Genomic DNA, 14,694 nt, shown 5'->3' with positions numbered 1-14,694 from the left:
AATGGGAGCAAAACCAAAAGTGTTGCGTTTATATTTTTGTTGAGTATACATAATAAGCAGAAATGGTGGCACAGTGGGACACATCTGGGCACATGTTCAACACATACAGGCCTTTTCTTTGTATTATGAATTCTTGTTGCTCATCACAGGGTCCAGGTGGCCACTAAGAACACGGTTGCTTGTTTTACTCTATATACATTTTATAACTGCTGTTTCACTGGTTTTTGTATACTCTTGATAGGTGATAGTTGGTGAACTAACAAATTAAAACAAAAATGTCACATTCTTGGCAGAGATGACAAACAGAAGTTATATAAATGAACTCACTCACCAGTTGTGGGAAGCAGGCTCTGTCTTGATGAAAGGCCCGTCCACTGTGGGCCGTTTGCAGTCCGCCACTTCCTTACGATCACCTGGACACAGAGCAACAATCCGCACAGAAGCATTGCATACAAGTATGTACAAACACACACAAATACACAAAGGTCATCAATTCTCCGCCTCTCTGCCGCACTTGCTCTTCAAATCATACAGACACACGAACAGATACGTGTGCAAATAATACACAAGCACAAACAGCTGATAACACCAACAACATGGCATGCAGATGCAGAGTCCATGCACAAAAACACACACCTGTGCTGAAACTGTATTCAGACACACTTTCCTCTTCACTGTGCGTAAGAAACACTTTCATGGGTGTCCCTTTCCTTTTTCTTCCACAGCCACGCCTGAAAGAAAACACACACACACAAACACCCACACACAATTATCATTTAATCAATTAAGACGTCGACCAAACTTCACACCAGGTCAGGGGATGGTTAAGAAGCCGATGACCTCATTAATGGATAAATACAAATTGTGCTTTTCCAAATATGACTGCATAATATAATAATTTCATGACAATGTTGTGAGCACAGCCTCATACTAAAAGTATTTTGAGTACAGTCTCAGAAATTGATCCCAAATTATAAATCCTCTGCAAAGGAAACATGATTTAAATATTAACATCAGAATGTGTTCAAATAACATAACTTTATTATGCTGAAACATAAGAAAATTGTTATCTTACTGCACAGCTTCAGACAAACTGGATGTTCATAACATTGTACAAATACATGTGCATATATATATATGTGTGTGTGTGTGTCTGTGTGTGTGTGTACACAGTGGGTTGCAAAAATATTCAGCCTTTTGGTGTTTCACGCATTGTAATTTATTTATGGCATTGATTATATTATGGACTGTAGATGATGGAATGCCTAAATTCCTTGTAACTGAACGTTGAGAAACATTGTTCTTAAACTGATGGACTATTTTTTCACGTAGTTGTTCACAAAGTGGTGATCCTCGCCCCATCTTTGCTTGTGAACAGCTGAGCCTTTTGGGGATGCTCATTTTATACCCAATCATGACACTCACAATTAGTGTCGTCAGGTCCAAAACGCTTATTGAGTGTTGTTAGAAGGAAAGGTGTTGTAACAAGTGGTAAACGTACCACTGTTCCAGCTTTTTTGAAATGTGTTGCAGGCATCCATTTCAAAATGAGCAAATATTTGCACAATAACAATGAAGTTTATCAGTTTGAACATTAAATATCTTGTCTTTGTGGTGTATTCAGTTGAATATAGTGGGGCCTAAAAGTATTTAGTCAGCCCCTGATTGTGCAAGATCCCGTACTTAGGAAGATGAGCGAGGTCTGTAATTTTCAACATAGGTACACTTCAATTATGAGAGACAAAATGAGAAAAAAAATCCAGAAAATCACACTGTAGGACTTTTTAAAGAATTTATGTGTAAATTATGGTGGAAAATAAGTATTTGGTCACCCACAAACAAGGAAGATTTCTGGCTCTCACAGACCTGTAACTTCTTCTTTAATAATAATTTACAAGTAATTTACAAATAAATTCTTTAAAAATCCTAAGTAGGAGAACTTGCACAATCAGGGGCTGACTAAATACTTTTTGGCCCCACTGTAGGTTGAAGAGGATTTGCAAATCATTGTATTCTGTTTTTATTTACAGAAGCTTTCGATAAAAACAGCTGCCAAAACATCAAAAGAAAAATTGTCAAGCTGTAAGAGAAAATATCTGTTAAGAAAATGTGTTTTAGCTGCCAACAACACACACTGGTTTTTGGCTAAACAATGCAATTCAAGCTCTGAAAAACCTTTAATTTCTCTACAGGATCCAAGCTGAAAAAGCTGCTCTGAGGGGCATTATACCGTCTGTCATCACCTGAAACACTTTTAGTTTATACAACTACATTGATTGCAGTACGTATTTATCTCATGGAGACACAGTAGAAATCACAAGACTTCATAATGGCCCAGCCTGGCACTCATCCTTGGCACCGTCACAGCAGGCTGTTTGTTTAAATGAATATACATATTTTACATTTATAGGGTAACATGTCCTCAGTTTTTGATTTGCATGCTGAAAATAAAATCTAAGTTAACCTCATCTACATTAAAAAAGCTAAATGTGTGAAAAATCTGTCTCCAAATGAAAAGTTGTCATTGTTTATGTAAATATCTTCAATACTATAAATGCCAAAATTAAAACATACATATGAAAAAGAGTGAATCTTTTCTCCTCCACTCTCATCCCATCAGTAAACGGAAGAAAATGCAAAGAAGCAATCAACTGTAACGAGTGGGACACAGTCCACAGCTGGATAAATGTCTGTCCTTCCTGCTTTCTATTGTTAATTATACTGCATTTCATGCAAGCTGAATTCACACTCATTTTTATTCTGTTGCCATTTTCGACTAACTAAACAAATGTAAACTTGTTTTGACTGAAACTCTTGACTCCTATGAGATGAGGACTGATTTCTGTGAATGGGCTCAGTCACTTTATATTTTGATGACAGTATGCCTAACAAAAATAGACTTAAGGCCCCCTGACACTTGCACGATTTTGATGCATGCACTTGCACACATATCGTTGTGACGATCCCACCCACAGTGCTCCCAGCTGGACGCCGCACTTTGCTCCACTGGCTGCCACTCGTTGTTACCTGGACGCTGCGTATATATAAAATAATTATGTTGTAGCGAATTAATCATTTTCTGTCCAAGTTAGCTGATGAAATCGCCTCTAATCGCTTCCGCAATTAAAGAGGAGCACTCCAGCTGCTGCTTTTCTCACGAGCACGGGCTGAATGAGGTGGAGAAAGCATTTGGAGCCATCTAAAAAGGTAATTATTTGACATGTTTATATTATAATGGCTTGGTAAAACAGTTGCATGTTCTTTCCTTCTTGTGTGCAGCTGGTAAAGTATGTTTGTGACAGATTAAACATCTCGTTATAATCCTTCAGAAAAGCTGTGCTCTGATGCGGTGCGCTGACACAACCACTCGCACTGCTGACTTCTTCTTTACTCGGCTTGACGAACTGCACGCAGTGTTGGCAAGTAGACCGCGCAACGTTGACTACCACTTCACATTTGTTGCACGACATGCATGCGTGAAAGATTTTTTTTTAATCTTTAAAAATTCTCTGCGCAATTGCACGCGCTGGTGCCCCTCTCACGTTCAATGTACACCCATTAACAATGAGTTTACTCTCCTGCACGACACAGTGCATGCATCAAAGTCGTGCAAGTGTCAGGGGGCCCATACATATACAGTGTAATGATAGTAAATAAAATGAGGGATAAAATTAGTATTCTCACAGATTGTAAGAAAAGACCAATATGTCACAGCATGAACCCCCCCCCCCCCAAACAATCCCGCCAAACATTCCTGTACCATAAGCAGTTTTATGTCCATTTCAAAATGTGAAGCTGGCATTTTCAGATGTAAGTCCCTTCAGCTGCTCCCTTGTTTTCATTTGGGGTTGCCACAGCAAGTCCAAGGTAGATCTGCACATTGAATTGGCACAAGTTTTACGTCGGGTGCATTACCTGATGCAACTCTACGAGGTCTGTTAGAAAAGTATTGGACCTTTTTATTTTTTTCAAAAACCTGATGGATTTGAATCAAGTGTGCTTGCATGAGCAAACCTTGAACCTTCGTGCGCATGCGTGAACTTTTTCACGCCTGTCGACTGCCTCATTTCCTGGTAAGCAGCCTTTGTGTGGGACGTGTGCAGTGCGATCGACGGATTTTCATTTCAAGGAAAAAGACAAAACAACTGGAGCAGCGCCGCATCAAATTTTGCCAGAAACTGGGCGACAGCCAGGTGGAAACCATTCGAATTATTCAGACGGCTTTCGGTGACGATCCTATGGGCATCACACAGATTAAGGAGCGGTACAACTGGTTTAAAGACGGCCGCACAATGGTGGAGAGGGAGCCACGCGCCGGTCGGTCATCAATATGCTGAAATGACCGGATCATTTCCAAAGTGAATGCTGTGGTGATGTGGGACCGTCATGTGACTATCCAAGAAATTGCGGAAGAGGTGGACATCAGCACTTTTTCGGCACATTCCACTGTGACAGAAGATTTGGCCATGAAAAGATTGGTGGTGAAATTCATGCTGCTGCTGACGCGGCGCAAAAGCGCCTGCGTGTTGGAAGTCTCACAGGACATGTTGTGACATGCCCACCTCTTCCACAATTTCTTGGATAGTCACACGACTGTCACCGAAAGCCGTCTGAATCATCCGAATGGTTTCCACCTGGCTGTCGCCCAGTTTCTGGCAAAATTTGATGCGGCGCTGCTCCAGTCGTTCCGAAAATCCGCCAAGCGCACTGCACACATCCCACACAAAGGCTGCTTACCAGAAAATGATGCAATCGACAGGCGTGAAAAAGTTCACGCATGCGCACGAAGGTTCAAGGTTTGCTCATGCTAGCACACGTGATTCAAATCCATCAGGTTTTTGAAAAAAATAAAAAGGTCCGATACTTTTCTAACAGGCCTCGTACATTATATGGAGAAATGTGGCAGGGGTGGGGTTTGAACCGGGAACCTTTGGCACTGAAACCAAGTGCACTCTTCACCGCTCCCCACCCCCCACCCTGTTTGCAGAACATTAAAATATAAATAAATAAATAAACAAAACATAAAAAGCATTTATGATGTGGATAAATGCTGGCTCTAAATTCAGAAGGAGACATACACTTTGGTGGCAGTGGCACCCAAAGGTGGTCTGCAAACAACAGCAGTTAATTTGAAAAGAAACAGAAAAAGAAACAGTAGTTGGAGAAAAATCTAGGTCAGTGATTCCTTTAGTGTGGCCCTCTACAGGTGATGGTACTGCACGTCATTAACAATAAATTAATGAAGTCTTTGATTTTCAATTTCGTAACATAATTTAAAATTATGTAAAACACATGATTATTTTTTCATTATTACATACAAAGCCATGGGATTTAATTCTTACATCCACCAAGGACATAATAAAATCACTGGTGTTTACTTATTTGTCTGTCTGTCTATTATTAGCAAGATAACATCAAAACTACTGCACAAATTTTGACGAAATTTTCACTACAGATAGACATTAGCCATGGAAGAGCCCATTAAATTTTGGAGATGATCCGAATCTAGTTTCTGGATCAAGTTTCAATTTACTCTTTGAAGAATTACTGTTAGCAGGATTACGTCAAAACTACTGCAGGTATTTTGATGAAATTTTCAACACAGATACACAGTAGGCCATGGAAGAACCCATTAACTTTTGGAAGTGATCTGGATCCGGATCCAGATTCTGGAGCAAGATTTCACTTTATACACACTTTGAAGGATTACGTCAGAACTACTTCACAGATTCTCACCAAATTTGCACCACAGATACATATTAGGGCATGGAAGACTCCACTGAATTTTGGAGGTGATCTGGATCTGGATCAAGATTTCACTTTATATAGGCTTTGAAGGATTACGTCAAAACTACTTCACGGATTCTCACCAAATTTGCAACACAGATACATATTAGGGCATGGAAGACTCCACTGAATTTTGGAGGTGATCTAGATCCGGATCCGGATTCTGGGTCAAGTTCCACTTTATGGGCTTTTAAGGACCACATCAAAACTATTTCACAGATTCTCACCATATTTGCACCACAGATAGATATTAGGGCTTGGAAGACTCCACTGAGTTTTGAAGGTGATCTAGATCGGATTGGTGGACGTCAGAAATCTGTGATTGCTCTTGATTTATTTTATTATTATTTACATGGCTGTTCCTTACTGGATACAGTCGGGGGAATTTCACAGCCTTCATTCACTTTCATTTCAAATGCGAGTGGTGTTAGACATCTGTGAAAGTGCCGCATGATATTCACATGGAAATCAGAAGATCCTTGCATGTGCGAAAGCTAAGTTTGACATTTCTGAGAGTGCCGCACGGCATTTGAATGGCACTCATGCGATATGTATGTGAACATCTTCGCCAGGAGTCCATGCGATATTTGGCTGACATTTGTTAGTGCATATCAGGCTTTTTGACTAACATGTTGTTAGCACCAATTCAGTGAGATACCAACTGTGATTTGTCCCTCATTCGCATGTTTGGTCGCAAATCCACGTGTCCAACTACTCTGTGACAGCCACAGCCCAGTGGGAGAGGACCCTAAGCTACGTATATTACCTAGTTAACAATAACTGTCAACTGTCAAGTTATCAATGTTATGCTGTGATAATAGATATCGCAGCCATATTGCAGCCAAAACAGTCGTCCCACAGGCTGAAATCAAAACAAGAACCCACAGCCGTTCAACTTCATCATACTTTAACAGTTTCATCAAGTGGTGACTTTTAAAGCATTTCCATGGTTCACCTACATTAGACATGCTGCTACATAACTTGACACAGTAATAATAACACACTGTGGGGCTGCCTGAACAGCACAGCGGTTCCACGCCATGATCACTAAATACATTGATTGATTATTTATTGTCATCCGATCGCAGATGGTTTTGTGTGTGTGTGTGTGTGTGTGTGTGTGTGTGTGTGTGTGTGTGTGTGTGTGTGTGTGTGTGTGTGTGTGTGTGTGTGAGTGAATGAGGAATGAGTGAGAGACAGAAGCGGAGGAGGGAGAGACTTAGAAAGGTTACTGTATGTGGCTACAAACATATTCTCAGGTGCCAATTTATTAGGTGCACCTAGTTAAAAGTAATCTAGCCCTGAAGCAAATCCCTCGCCATGTAGAAGTGAAGGTGCACTCTCTTAAAAATAAATACCACCAGCCACCACTGGTTGCCACTCGCTGCCTTTATTTTTGTCATCCCACTACTGTGACCACATGCAAGCACCTTCATCTATGTTTCATAAAAGTTTATTTTCTTTACTTGTTTTTCCATTATTCCGGTGTAGCAGACCGAACGGTCCGCCCCTAAAAATTGGTCCGCCTTTTGCATCTGCGCATGCGTCATTTGGGACCACAGCAGCACGTCTGAGACAGTCTCTTCACCCAAAGCAATCAAACAAATTAACGGGATTATTAACCATCAGATGATACAAGTAAAACCTCTTAAATCATTCTTAAGTCAGTTTTAAGCAGAAACGAGGCTGTTTTAAACAAACAAGGCGAAATTCCGTGACGCTTTGAAATGTCCGATGCACAGTGAATGCATCAGCTAGCAGTTCGTTTAGCAGCGGCGGTCTGATCGTTTCTGCTCCCTTTTATGATTAAATAATGCTGAATTTATGTGGAAATGATTGTTGTACAAAAGCTTCAGATATCTGTCGCTGAGACAGATGATGACTGGGGTGCAGTTTGGCAGAAACGAGGTTTTAATCCGTGAACCACGTCATCAGGGGGGGACCAATTTTAAGGGGGACCGTTCGGTTGACGAAAGCAATTTTGACGTTGTTTGTAAACTGATGTTTTGTTACCACGTACGGTTGAGGGGTTTTCTGAATGCAAATGACCATGAACATGAGCATGGTGGTTTACAACATGTGGAGTTTATACAGCTGTTACTGATGTGCATATGACCAGTGTGCACCTGTTTGATAAATACGGCTTTTCTCGTACGCAAATACTACATTTCAAACCTTTTCTATGCAGTTTGGTAACTTTGAAACTAGCAATAACCCACTTCCTTGTACTTCCTTGTATCTAGTGTGGGATTGGGCCCCTTGTGTTTTGTCTTGTATCCTTTGAAGTACAGACACATTTACTGTGGATACACTCTAACCAAACGGCGTGAGCTGCGCTCACTCCTAATAGCTCAGCATCTTTTCCCCAGAAGAAGGAGAGGAAAAAAGATGCTTTCCCGAGAATTTATAAATTGCAGAATTATTCTGGGATTTCTGTGTATTCATTTCTGCTTTGCAGAGTTTCTGAGAACTTTCTTCACTCACCTGCACTCTTTCAGTGTACTGACCTCCTCCTTTTCTCATTCTGTTTCACCCTGCCAATCGATTCTCTCATTCCTCTCTCTCTCTCTCTCTCTCTCTGCACATTTCTCTCCCTCTTTTACTCCACACAGACACACACACACACACACCCCTCCCGCCAAGCCACATGCATGCACAAATACACAAACACGTCTGTACACAAGAGCCACATATGCATGAGCACACAAACACATGCCCCTCCCCCTCTCTAATGCACACACACACACACACACACACACACAGTGCACACAAATACCCTCTCTATCCAAGCACGCACGCACACACCCCTCCCCCTGTCTCTGCAACACACACACACACACACACACACACACACACACACACACACACACACACACACACACACACACACACACACACACACACACTCATGCTCAGTTTCTCTCTTTCTCTCGCTCAGATAACCAAACCCACAGTCTCATGTTCCATCTCTGACACAAGCACACTTTTTCCTCTCTCACACACATAAAGGAGCACACACACAATTTGCACATGACATATGTTCACATTCAAACAAATCTGCTACATTACACTGTCATCATCAGTATTTGTGAGGACTCTCACTGAACTCCAAAATTAACTACCACGATGACATGGTTAGTTCCAACCCTTACATACTACACTCAACTCTTAACTTTTAGCCTGAAACTATGTCTAAATCTGCAAATAACCCTAATTTATGAGACATAAAACTCAATCTGGTTGTCACAATAAAACATGAACAAGTAGGCTACACCAAACATGTTCCATTTAATGGATTATTCTTTCTCCATCACAAACAGGGAGTGCTGATGGGTGCCTCAGCATCCCACTTGTTAAAAGTCTTTGCTATATCATGGTCTGGGGCCATCAGGCATGCCAGGCAGCTCACAGAGAGAAGGAGAATTTATACTACCTTCTAATCTGTTGCAATTTTCTCCAAAACAGCAGGTGGCAGTAAAGAAGTAATACTCAGTGACTTTCTCACAGATGAAAGTCAGAAATTGGATAAGAAGAACCTTGAGGGTGGGAGAACAGCCAAAAACAAATCTTTGTGCAAATACACGCAATACGTTCACAATACCCAATGGCCATTATATTGGCCTCGGGTAAAAATGAATCATTAAAATCAATACACCGCTGTAGGCCTCTGTGCTTTTCTAATTTCTCATTGACATTGGGCTGAATAAAGCTGGAATCACAATCAGATAGGTGTAGATTTCTCCCAAATCGAATCACATTCAGTTTGTCAGGTCACGGTTCCATTTTCCGTTGGAATTTTGTATGGAAGAGTTTTCCGTCCCTTGACATGCCTCAATTTGGTGTGTTTTTTTGTTTGTTTGTTTTTTTGCCAAGCTTCTGTGTTTAACTCTGTCCTGTATGTTGAAACCCCAGACAAAATTTCTTCCTTTACAAGACTTGTTGACGGTGTCACAATTCAAATGCTACACAACAATGGCGCATTTGGCCATTCTGTGGACAACAGTGTCACATGCATGCACGAAATTGACATCACTTCCAGGACAGCCCAGTCTCACGTTTTTTTTTTTTTTTTTTTTCGTGCTCCTGTGACGAAATGAGTCAAATTTTCATCACGGGGATTTTTTTTAACTCACTATTCCTAACCCTACTCTTACCCCGACCCTAACTTTAACCATAACCTAACCCTACGCCTTCCCCCCACCCTAACCGTAACCACCCCCCCCCCCCCCCGCTTCACTTTTAATTTCGTGCAGCCATCACGGAATGAATTAGAATGAATTCATGCTGCCGTGATGAAAATGAGGCGCTGTTCGTCACAATATCACAAACCAACAGATAAATGTATATTTCGTTCTGCTGAATCACAACTTGCCGTGAGGCTGGGTTGTCCAGGATCCTTGAATTCACTTCCATTTAAAAAACCATGTCTATGCATGACAACATGTTATTGCGACAGCATTACTGCTTTACGGTATTTAAACAAGCACAATTTTGAATGTGTTTAAATCTCAGCTGCAGAAAAAAAAATCCTGTTTACACCCCTGACAGACAAACAAATAACATGCAACCCCTCATTCAACTGTTTCTGCATTACACTCCACATACATCTGGATTACACACACATAGAACATATTCAATAATAAAACAGATACAAATACACACTAACGCTCTTACTCACATATACCACCCACACAATGTGCACACACACTGTCCTTTTTCATAAACAAAGTAGATGCATTAAAAACTCTCTCTTTGTCTGTATGAAAACCACACACATGCACACACACACACACACACACACACACACACACACACACACACACACACACACACACACACACACACCCTTTCTTACTGATGGCAAACAAAACACACACACACACAAACTTCTCTAACCAGAACAAACACACAATAGACACACAAATGCACAAAGCACGTACACAACTACCAAGCCTTCTTTTTCAGTTTCCATGTACGAGTACACACACTAACCCTCCCCTTCTGTTTCTATTTCAAAAACTCAGAAACACACACACACACACACACACGCGTGCAGCATATGAGAGTGCACACACACCCTTCCTTTCTGTTTCTAAAGCTCTCTCTTTCTCTCTCTCACACACACACACACACACACACACACACACACACACACACACACACACACACACACACACACACACACACACACACACCCTTCCCTTCTGACTGCAAAGCTCACACAAACACACACCAAGTGAATACACACACACACAAACACACACACACACCCTTCCCTTCTGCTTGCAAAGCTCACACAGACGCACACCAAGTGAATGCACACACACACACACACACACACACACACTCTCACACACACACACACCCTCACCCGCCCTCCTCGTTCCTCTCTCATTCCCTCTTAAAAATATACTGTGCGTGCGTGTGTGTGTGTGTGTGCCCACAGCAAAGCCTCCATCTTGTCTTCTTTCTCTTAGACACACACACACACACACACACACACACACACACACACACACACACACACACACACACACACACACACACACCTCTGATCAAGAAACACACATCTTCTGTTTCTTAAAGCCAGACATTCTCTGTCCTTTTCCACTTTTCGTGTCATTTCTGAGGCCAAAAGACAAAAAATTACTCTGACGATGCCACACACTAATGGCCGACAATAAATGTTTTATCTTAAAAAATTACATAATAAAAAATTTTAAATTAGACAAATTTTGTACCTCTGGAAATTGTTTATGCACATGAGCAGTGAGTTAAGTGATGGTTTTCAGTAATACACAGTGTGTGCATGTTGTATTTATCTATGCTGGTAGATTAGAGAAAATCTGTAAATCTTCGCAAACCACTTATGCAGCATAAGGCTCTGATCTGCCGTCCACTCACATGCTTAGCATGTTCTTAGTTGTGATACATTTGCTAAAAAAATTGCTAAACACAGACTCCATGTGACAGATATGGTGGTTAGGTACTTAAAAATTGGAAGGTGTATTTTTTTTTTACGTGTGACACTTGTGCCACATGATTTGCCAGTTCCGAGTCCAAGAAAGTCAAAACAAGCGCTCCATTCGAAAAAGTATGCAGGTCAACAGTTTTGTTGTCTGTTCACACATCACAGCTTTGTGAAAAGGGTTACGTAATCAGATTAGTGGCGGAAAATTTCAACAAGTTCCTCATCATGATCCATTCTTCATTATTTTGCATGTACGGTGCTTCCGGAAAGTATTCACAGCGCTTCACTTTTTCCACATTTTGTTATGCTACAGCCTTATTCCAAAATTGAGCAAATTCATTTTTCCCTCAAAAATTCTACTGACAACATCCCATAATGTCAACATGTTTTTATTATTATTTTTGCAAATTTATTAAAAATACAAAACTAAGAAATCACATGTACATAAGTATTCACACGCCTTGCTCAATACTTTGTTGATGCACCTTTGGTAGCAATTACAGCCTCAAGCTGGACTCCCCATTGAATGAGTCATCTGGACTCCCCAGGAACCTACGGCAGGATTCCGTTTGTGGACTTCACCTCTGCTTTCAATACCATTATATTGGACCTGCTGCAGAACAAGCTCTCTCAGCTTGGCATGCCCGACTCCACATGCAGGTGGATCACTGACTTCCTGTCCAACAGGAGGCCACATGTGAAGCTGGGACAGCACATCTCCAACACAGGGTCCATCAGTACGAGAACCCCCCAAGGCTGCATTCTTTCCCTTCTACTCTTCCTAATGTACACCAACAGCTGCACCTCCAGTCACCAGTCTGTGAAGCTCCTGAAGTTCACGGACTATACGACCCTCATCTGACTCATCTCTGATGGGGAAGAGTCGGCCTACAGACAGGAGATCAATCACCTGGTGTCCTGGTGCAGACAGAACAACCTGAAGCTCAATGTGCTCAAGACAGTGGAGATGTTTGCTGACTTCAGAAAGAACACAGCCCTGGCCAACCCCATCACTCTGTGTGACGCCCCAGTCACCACTGTGGAATCCTTCCGTTACCTGCACAGTAAATTTTGCTGAGTAAAATTTGCTGTGTCAGGATAACATTTGGTCCCAGTCTAAATAGAGTAAAATATACTCTATTATAGAGTGAAATCAGCTCTACAGTCTTTTCAATTCAAGTGATTCTACTCCAATAAGAGCTGATTTTACACTGTGATAGAGTTGATTTAGCAATGTGATAGAGTATATTTTACTCTGTTTAGACTGGGACCAAATGTTATCCCAGCAGAGTAAATTTTACTCTGCAAAATTTACTGTGTGGGGATCACCATCCCCCAGGACCTCAAGTAGGAGCTGATGAAGTTTAACCTGCCAAAAACAATGATGTTGAACTCCTACACTGCCATAATTGAGTCTATGATCTCCTCTTCCATCACCATCTGGTATGCTGCTACCACTGCTAAGGACAGAAGCAGACTGCAGTGCATCATCCACGCAGCAGAGAAGGTGATCAACTGTTATGTGCCATCCCTACAGGACCTGTACACCTCCAGGGCCCTGAGGCAAGCAAAGAAGATTGTGGCTGATCCCTCGTACATAGGACACAAGCTTTTTGTCACCCTCCCCTGTGGCAGACAGCTGAGGTCCATCAGGACTGAAACCTCGAGACACAACAACAGCTTCTTTCCATCCGCAGCTAGACAAACAAGTAATGCCAGAGACTCCCATTTACCCTGCCCCCCCCCAAACAAAGTACAGATGGGTCATCCCTGCACTGAAAGGTACTGTACATCTGCACACCAATCATATGCTTTTGAACAGTCCCATTCCACTGATTTAACTATAAGCACAGTTTTGCCTATCTGACTATTTGATTCTTTTACTTCTTACAGAAGTATTTTTTCCTTTTCTTTTAATTGCTGCTTATGCACCAATAACACCAGATCAAATTTGTTGTATGTGTAAAGAGACTTGGCAATAAATTCAATTCTGATTCTGTTTGTAATAGACTGGTAAAATGGTTGCATTTTCATTCTTTCTTATGAGTTTGTTAATGTGTTATGTTTTTTACAGATGTAACATCTCGTCATAATCGTTCAAGTGCACTGTGCTGCAGCAATGAGACACTGACATACAGTGACACACAGTGTTTTTAAATAGGTTGGGCAAATGTTCACAACTAGATCACAAAATGAATGCGCGCCAGATGTTTTGAACATTTCAAAGTTTTCTTTGCGCACTCACAGCCACGTACAGTTTACGTAGTTGCATTGAACCTGCACATGGCCACCTGGAGCCAAGACCAAGGTGGCCAAAGATGAGCTCCTGAAAACATAAACATTTTTTAAACCAGCTTGAGTTTAGCCAACTTCTTCCGACTAGTGCAGCTTGACACAAAGTAGCATGCTAACTTCACCGCGTGACACAAGTTGTCGCTCAGCAAAAGTCAGTGCCAAGCTCGACCAGGTGTGAGAACTGTTTTAAAGATAACCTGCACTTCAGACTGCGCTGCTAGCAAGTGCTGGGACAATTGTTGCTCATGGAGATACATGGGGTACTGTTGCATTTGGGCAGAGTGAATGGAAAAAGTACCAGAATTCTTTCTTCTTGGGAGGGTTTTAGAACAGCTATACACTACAGCACCACCAAAAGGTTTGACATTGCAGTGCAGTATTTGTGTGTGGTCATCCTGAAAGAATAAGGACATCCAGAAATTCACCACACCCATGTCTCCATAAAAAAACAAGCTTTTGCACACATCTAAAACTTCTTTCTACTGCTAAAACAATAACAACAAAAAAACAACCAAAAAAAAAAAAATCACACTTGTAGCTGACCTAATGTCATGCTGAAGATTGCACACACAGTGCAGTCTTCACAACAACCATAAGCCACAACAACCATTTAACTTTATAGAATTGTTTTGAGGTAAAAC

The 14,694-nt window shown here is 41.4% G+C and overlaps 1 protein-coding gene across 1 annotated transcript in view; it reads right to left on the bottom strand.

Moving 5' to 3' along the window:
- Window positions 1-14,694, bottom strand: part of LOC117527053 — a 44,501-nt gene that overhangs the window by 27,633 nt on the left and 2,174 nt on the right. Inside the window, exons 2-3 of the mRNA XM_034189201.1 lie at window positions 637-731; window positions 332-413 (exon numbers count right to left, since the gene is read on the bottom strand). Coding sequence (XP_034045092.1) covers window positions 332-413; window positions 637-731 — 177 coding nt within the window. The remainder of the gene's footprint in view (window positions 1-331; window positions 414-636; window positions 732-14,694) is intronic.

The sequence above is a fragment of the Thalassophryne amazonica genome, chromosome 15 (assembly GCF_902500255.1).
Source record: "Thalassophryne amazonica chromosome 15, fThaAma1.1, whole genome shotgun sequence".
Taxonomy (NCBI): Eukaryota; Metazoa; Chordata; class Actinopteri; order Batrachoidiformes; family Batrachoididae; genus Thalassophryne; species Thalassophryne amazonica.
This window is presented reverse-complemented; position numbering and strand designations above follow the sequence as displayed.